This window comes from Limulus polyphemus, unplaced genomic scaffold (genome assembly GCF_000517525.1).
Source record: "Limulus polyphemus unplaced genomic scaffold, Limulus_polyphemus-2.1.2 Scaffold793, whole genome shotgun sequence".
NCBI classification, from domain to species: domain Eukaryota; kingdom Metazoa; phylum Arthropoda; class Merostomata; order Xiphosura; family Limulidae; genus Limulus; species Limulus polyphemus.
The window spans coordinates 188,066-196,774 of record NW_013666403.1 but is presented as its reverse complement, the minus strand read 5'-3'; the positions used below and the strand labels follow the sequence as shown (position 1 = coordinate 196,774).

At 29.7% G+C, this 8,709-nt stretch overlaps 1 protein-coding gene across 6 annotated transcripts in view; it reads right to left on the bottom strand.

Annotated features, from left to right (window-relative positions):
* Positions 1-8,709, bottom strand: part of LOC106460550 (glycosaminoglycan xylosylkinase-like) — a 24,612-nt gene that overhangs the window by 3,129 nt on the left and 12,774 nt on the right. For all 6 annotated transcript variants that reach the window (XM_022387295.1, XM_013920266.2, XM_022387292.1 and 3 more), the window contains 4 exons: positions 8,002-8,111; positions 6,478-6,649; positions 2,923-3,111; positions 2,202-2,261 (listed from right to left, as the gene is read on the bottom strand). In XM_022387295.1, the coding sequence (XP_022243003.1) occupies positions 2,202-2,261; positions 2,923-3,111; positions 6,478-6,649; positions 8,002-8,111 (531 nt within the window). The remainder of the gene's footprint in view (positions 1-2,201; positions 2,262-2,922; positions 3,112-6,477; positions 6,650-8,001; positions 8,112-8,709) is intronic.

Below are 8,709 nucleotides of genomic sequence, written 5' to 3'. Positions count from 1 at the left end.
ATAGTAGTTCAATAAAATTTTAAATGTGATTCAACCAATGCCTTCCACCAGTGACCCGTCTGGGAAAGGTTAACTCCAATTTTTGAATGACTTCTAAAATATTTCTGATAGAGGAACCAATAGCCCCATTTTGTTGGAAGTATTAGAAGAAACACATATGGCATTATTTAATGAATACATTAAATCAGATGTAACAATAAGAAATATGTAAAGGAACAATTAAAGGTTGACAAAAAATTTGCAGAGAGTCAGAGATCTGAAATATATTATTGAACCCACTCAACAGTTCCTACTAAGTAAGGGAACAAAATTAGGCTTTCATTTTGATAAAACAGATGCTTTGCTTCTTCCAGTCTGTAGGTATCTTATAAAAAACTTACCTCTAGATAATCAAATCATGAGGTACTTGCATCTTTTAGCACAAAATAAAGATGGAGGACAGCCTGCAATATGCAGATTGACTGGAACTATGCCACATATACTATATGAAAATGAAGTAGCATTGGATAGCTTACTCATGTGAGGATATTACAAAATGATGGTATCAGTACAACAGTAGAAGGTTGTTAAAGATTCACACTTTGTTCACCATCATAACAGTGATGTAAAAACGTCTCTATGTGACATTAAGAACACAATTACATCAGAACAATGTTGTCCATCTGAGACAATAAAGACATTGAATTTCAGAAAGGGTCTTGTGAGGAAAAATGGTGGAAGTGTGGACAGTATTGGAATGTACAAATATATGCTGCAATCAGCTAAAGTAGACCCTAAGTAGTACAAATTATGATTAGAAGAGGAAAAACAAGTTAAAGAAGAACTGTCTTTGAAGCAAAAGAGGAAAAGAAGGAACTAACATTTAAGAGGAAAGGGGGAGCAAAGAAAGGGTAGAAAAAACTGATGGAGAAAGAAAGAGATTTGTCTAGGATAGAAAATATTTGTAAAGAAGGAAGAGCACAGGCAGAAATTGCTTTCAGAAAGAACTCGTAGACTAAATAAAGCTACAACAAGAAGGGATTTCAAAAAATCATCAGTACCAACTATATTAATTGACAGTGTAAAAACAAAGCTAAAAAGGCTGAAAAGATATGAAGAGATAGAGAGCAACAAAAAGATGTTGATAATTGTACATAGTGAAAGTGTACTGTCAAAGTATTCTACAAGTTCACAGAGCACCAAAAATCCTTCTGATGAGCTTCATTTCTTCTATAGTAAAAAAGCAATGTTAGATCACTTTTGCATGTTCAAACTGTATTATATTTGTTATGAATGATCAACTGGTGTGTGTCTTACAATATCTGCTGATTATAATATCATCTTGAAAGGAACATAAAAATGGTTTAATCAGGTTATGTTTTATTCTGTTTTACAGTAACTCATTCCATTTACTACTTTTATCTAGTAGAATTTTATTAACCTCTAACAAGTTATGCATAATTAACTCCTTAACCACACCCAACTTGTATTTGATGTCACCTGTCTTGTATTGACTAAGTACAGATAAGCCCTCTGGTTATTACTGCCAAAAATATACAATCTGTTTAGCTAAAAAGCTAAAATGTTAAAGAGTTTTCTTTGAAAAAACTCTAATAACTTAGATCTAAATCTTATGAAATCTTAGAATACTAAGTGGTTAACAATTCCTACTAGTACATAACATGGTAGCATTAAAAACTTGGTATCAAAAAACTAGATTCCAATTTTACAACTTTTGGAATGCACTTAATTATGATAAATAAGGCATACATATAGTTCACATGTATAGAATAAAATTAACATATTCTGTTAGTATTGTCAAATTAGTATTTATTATTATAAACATATATAAATTATTTTGGAAATTATCTTCATCTGTAACACATATGTTTTCCCAACAGTAAATACACGATTTAAGCTTTGTAGTTGGTTTGTGACTGTTTCAATAATTTAATAAAAGATCAACTAGCTACATTATTTACAAAACATAAAGCACAAATGAGTGCCAAAGAAGTTATAAGGCACTAAAATTACTAGATGAATACACTGAAAAATAAAATACAATTAGAAAGTTTCGATAACTGAAGAAATGCACGCAAACTCACTATCAGATAAAATACTATTAAAAACAGATCTTCATACCCAAGTTTACATAAAATATATAAAGCACTTAAATACAAAAATCACAAGCTACCATTTTGGAGGTTATAGTTTTACCTTACCTGCAACACTGATATAATGGGGCCAAAATTGTCAGTTCATCCCAATAAGGGTTTCCAAAGCTACAAAATAAAAAATCAAAAAATCTAAGACCAAATAACCACAACTTTTAAATAGGTACACAAAACATAAAACAGCAAAGATAGAAATATTAAATTAGCAAAACAGTAAAAAGGTAATTATCCTAATAAGCCATTAAAACTTTACTTTTAAGCTTTAGAGACGTAGTATTTTACACAAATAATCAGCTAAAACTTCAGGTTTAAAACTCTTCAACATACTGAATCCATATTAAACAAAAGCTGAAAATTGAATATAGATATAACAGATTTTCACACATACTTTCTAATTTATTTATTTCCTCAAAGATCACCATGTTTAAAGCAGTATACAAAATATTTAGTGTAACTATAAATAAGAGAAATTTTTGTCTTTTTATATAGCTTAAAACCTTTTCTTTATAGGGTACTATTAGGCAAAAATGTAAAACACGTGTATACTAAGATCTTACTAGTCAGTTATTCACGGTTTTTTTTACAACTATACTAGGGTGAAACAGTAAAAAATATTCTTGATCAAGTGAATAACATAAATTACATTAAAATATAAATACTTTTTTGTTTAATATTAGATAATAGAAAACCTTGTAATCTTATGTTATGAATGCCCTGATTTTGGAAATATTTAAATAAAATGTATCTACTGTTCAGCACACACACACACCTTTTTCCATTATCAAGAAGAAGAACCATGCTGTCCTTGATATCTTCAAAAACTTCATAATGATGTCGGTCTGCATTACCAATTAAATAATCAAAAACTGATGCATCTATAAGATCAAGAAGTCGAGATCCAGACTGATACAATGATAATTTTTGAACTTGAGCACAGAAACTAGGGTCCACTTCCCATCTGTTAATTGAGTTAACCAAATAAATTTGAGCAAAGCCTATTATAGATTATTAATTGTAAATGAAAAAATAAAAAAACCTTTCTTCTATTTCAATAAACCAGTTCCAGAATGTAAAATTTCTTTGTCAAAAGTTTTCTGCACGAAACAAGTGAAACTTTATTGGTATGCTTTATAAAATCGAAAAAGTCTGAAAACGAAAGGTTTTTTTAAAGCATGTATTTGCATTACATTATAGGGTAAAACAATATTATAATTTGAACAAAGTAAAACTGTTGCTATATCATAAAGTAACACATTATTATAACTAGGTATTAAAAGTTTTGTTACAGTTTGATAAATAATTTTCGGAAATAAACTACAGATCCTAAGGTTTATTAAAATCTGTTCCACATAGCGAAATGTTAGGTTTCATAATTATGAAAGAAGAAATATGTTCGTTAGTGAAAGTTGATTAAGTTTCATAAATAACCTGAAAAAATCAATTTTTGTGAAAAATCCTCAATGAGCTTATACTCAGCCAAGATTAGGTCTTAGTCCTAATTACCAAAGTTTTTCATGGAACCTGTTTTTGCTCAAAAACCCTAGCATGCTGTACAAAATTTAACTTTGACACAACTGATTAGGTCAAGGTAAAAAAAAGAAAAAATCAAATCTTTAACATTCTTTTTTTTAGGAAACCTAGTGAAGAAATCACCAGTTAAGTAGTACATTTTATCTTATACCCTAATAATACTTAACCATCTACATAAAAGATTCCTCATAAATATCAAAATTATTTATAAAAGTTCTAATTTGAATTTCAACATGATATACAGAGGTTGGGTACATTATAATAAAACAATTTTGCAGTCTTACTATGTTGTTACAGCTCAAGACACTGTAACTGATTATGTTCTTTCTAAAGACTGTGGATTTCGAAAATTATCCTGCAGCAGCTTCCATTGCAAATGACTACCATGCTAAAAGTACACCCCTCCTCCCTGCACACTATACATAATCCATCTAGAATACAAAGATAGTCTCTCAGCACAGGCTTCAAGAGTCCAATTGTACATAAACCCACAAATGCTGTTTCTAGCAACTTAACAATCAGAATGTCTTTGTGTTGAATAGCATGAAGAACCATTTCATTCCTCAGCTGCTTGAGTTATACGATGGCTGAACAGATATAAAAGCCTGCATCCTTGTGACTTTTGTCACTTTTTTTACATAGAGATCCTTCTAGATTATGTTCCATTCTGTAGCCATGGGTAGCTTTTTTTTTTCCACTGACCTTTGTGTTCATAGAATGTCAACAGTTACAAAACACCTCATTTTGCTCACCATGGCTGGGGTACAACTTGTTGTAGGTCTCTTTCCAAATGGTTCTGGGGCACCAAGTTAATCCATATTCCTTTGTTTTCCAATGCCATTAACCACAAGGAAATCCTTCTCTTGGAAATTCTGAATCCCCATTTAAACGTATCTTTATGAACTGAGCGTATGAATATTTTGCATCAGAAAGGATTATTACATACCCTTTCCAAAAGCAATCGGTTTTTGGTGGCATCATATCCACCTGTGAAATGACAAACAATGTCATAATGTAGTTCTGATACACCCCATTCAACCACACCTTTATATAAGCTGTGGCTGCCACAAGATTTGCTGATTTGAATATTCAAATTTGTTTTAATAAAACATCCTCAACCTGTTATATAAAATAGTCTTCCTTAATCTCAAAATTGAAACATGCATACTATAAAGAGCTTTAGAAACCTTAGCTGTCAAAATGTTATCTGACCATTCTTTTTCACTTAGAATACAGGCAGGTTAAATTATATGAAACTGCATATTAAATTTCAATATGGGGTAATAACCCCAATTTCGTTATTCATAAAGTGACTGTAAAAGCTTTGTGGTAGAAAATTAGAATAAAATCCAGAGTTCATATACATGTACATTTATCGAGAAAAAACATTAAAGACTAACAATCACACTTCAAGGACTTAAAACTAGAGTAATACCAGCCTATACCAAGTCCAATACTAACTTCAGGATGACCAGTAAAAAAAAATTATCAGATATCAAATGGTATAAATCTCATAATGCAAAAGATATTGGTCAGTTAAAAATAACACACATGTACATCTCATGCAGTTTGCTTCTTTATTTTCATGCCTTGTTCAATATCAAACAGTGCGTACAACAATATTAAATTAAGAATGTCATTATTTAGTCTTGAGATTATCAAAGTTTTGCAAGATATAAAATACATAATATCTTATCTGATGAAAAACAGAGGAACCAAGTAATACACAATGAGATAAGAAATAACCTTACCATATACTTTTTGAATTTTCCCAATTTTAATTTACATTTCTATCACAGGAACAATGCACTACATGATGAAAACTTTAGAATGACAGAGTATCTTAAGAAAACATGAAACAGAAAAATCCTCCTACATTAAAATGTGTTTATGTACTGAATATTTGTATATGTGTGGTCTATATTGTGGAAAAAAGATACATAAAATTACTGAATATTATTTTAAGACAGCATTTCCAAAAGTGTGGGGCATGTCTTCCCCAAGGGATCACAAATGATCTCTCAGGGAGTGTGAGGGATTAGAGTAAAGTCAATAGTTCAATAATGCAAAATAAATCATTTTAATCGAAATGGTGTATTTAAGTGTTTTACACTCACAACAAGAAACCTATCATTATATAGATATTTGAAGAACTCGTAGCATTCCGCCACAATTTAATTCTTCTTAAATACACCATTTTAATTTTTGATATCTCACTACTATAAAGGCTTGGTTTGGTCTGAAGTTTCATTTGGTGGTAGTGTCCAGGGTCACTGATGAGGAGTGGAATTCTCCGAAACTAGTCTGGTCCACAGACTAACTCACAATGAAAGAACAGACCATTCCAAGCTTTTACTTGTTGTTAAACAAATGTTTAAACAACTCTGTTCAAAAAGCATTTTAATATATTTTACATTAATGGAAATAGTAAATAATTACTACAACACATTTAGCATTTTCATGCAAGTTCATGTACTACACCTCACCACATAATTCACTTTTTCACTCATTTAAAAAAAGAGTGCACAAGAAACCATATTTATTAAAGGAGGTGTGGATGACAAAAATTTGGGAAATGCTCCTGTAAGCTACATATCAGACTGAAAACTAAAATTTTAGAAATGAAAAAATGCTCAAATACATGTACAAGTATTATATCTTGTTAAACATTTCTATTCAAGTACACATTAAACTCAGCTTCAGTAATTAACATAATAAATCATCAAACAAAAAAGAAATTTTTTTAAACTATAAACTTAACCAAACATGTTAAAAAATCACTCTTAAATCTCACCTGGCTGGAACATTTTTTTTGTATGTTCGCTGCCATGGACTACGATATTTCTTGAGCACAAAAGTCTCTGGAAGCCATAAAACAACAGCTCCTTCAAGGACATCTCCTTCACCACAAGCTGGATCAGTACGTTTACAGTAGAAACACTTACCATAGAAACATGTATTGTTATCTAAGGGGGAAAATATATTTGTATACACATATTTTTTAAAAAACCAAGCCATCTCAAAAAACATACTGCAGTAACAAGCACAAATACAAGAGACCAAGATACAACCTGCAGCATATATTATAAAAATATTGGTTGTAAGAATATCTACAGAAATAGGACCAACAAACTAGAAGGGACACACCATCCATCAGATATTTTTATCCCTTAAAAAATGTGATAATCAAGAAATATCTGCAATGTCAATCTTATTGTTAATTAAACTTTCGGTTAAAGCAGTTTTATGTTAAAACTAGCACATATAATTAATATAGCAAATGTGTTTTTAGGTCAAAGATAAAGAGACTACAGTACATACATGCACTCTAACCTTTCATAACACACATTAATTTTTTCAGTAATAACAAAATATTAAATAACTAAAGTTATAAATATTTCATTGGCATTTCTTATATTTGCTGAATTCCAACCACAATTACAAATTCTGTTCAAAATTTTGTTCTAAACTATTTTATACCTGGTCAAAACAAAATTTTAAAATCTTTGGGTTTTACAACAGCAAATAAGTCTTGTTTCACAACAAAAATCTTATCCGTTTAAAATATTTCCAACAACACCATATTCTGTAATCATACCTAGATTATGTTTACTGACAAAATAAAACGAATCACTAAAACAAAAAGATATAATGTGGAGTGAAACATTGAGTGTCCAAAGAAAAATAACAAATTTGGTGTTTTAAGGTACTTTATTTCTAGTGTTAAAACCATACACATTATTTGTTTGGATGTTCTATATTCTCTACCCAATATCTGCTCTAAAGTTCTAGCAAGTTTTATTTGTACTAAAGTGTTCATTCATTAAAAATTAATCAGACAGATCATATTTACATACATCATAATGTTAACTGACTATTAGACAAACACCAGCAAACAGAAAAGTTCTATTGGAACAGATGCATAAATCAGTTATGTTTCTCTAATAAAACTGCTACTGACATACATATTTTGTTTTCTCTCTATCAAAATGTTTATTCTCTGATCATCATTTCCACTTAAGACAGTTTAATCAATTCTTATGGTAAAAACCATTTGTCCTTTAAGAGCACAAATCACGGAACACCAAGTCCTTTTGTCCACAGCCTTATATTATAAATATCAAAACCAATGTTACAATAAACATTATATTTTTAGTTCATAAAAAGTGTGATACATCATCACAATAAGACTGTAATTTCATGAACTATCTATTAATTTTATTTAACAAGATGTGATTAAAAGTAATCTAAATATGATACATCATATATATATTCATATTTCACTTGCTCAGGTGTTATACATCAAAACATATTTTACCTTTCTTAAAAAATGTTTCCAACAATGATTTACTTGCTGTTGTCATTACTTCAGTTCGAAGATTAACTTTTCTTCCAACTACTAGAGGGCTTCTTCTAAAACCTAAAAGTCTAGACATACCACACACACACAAAAAAAACAATCTGCTGATATATTTAAAAATTTGAAAAGTTTACAATCTTTCATGTTTTCCTATTTTAAAAACTCCAGGTTAATTTTATAATTGAATGTTTTATTCAGCCTTACACACAAAAAAAACATGTTGATAGCATTAAAAAAGGTATAATTAAGTGCTGATTAAATTCATGTAATTACACCTGATAATATACATAGATGAGAACCTTGGTTTGGATATCATAAACTGGTACTTAAATTTCTTAAAATATTTTATACAGCCAAGTTCTTTTTTAGCGTCTTTTACAACAAAATATTGTACTTTGTACTTTCAGCTAACTGTATATAAGATTAAAATAACAGAAGCTGCAGATATGTAGTTATATTTTGAAAAGAAAAACATTGTACCTCTACTGTCAAACTGTTGAATAGTCACTTTACAACTGGAGGTGTAAATAACAACCAAGTTTAACTTGCATTTCACCACCAAATAAGAGTTTGAATTCATAATAAGTGGAAAATAGGATAAAAAAAGCTAAACCTGTATTAGCTTTTTGTCCTAATAATTTCCTATATATATATATATATATATAT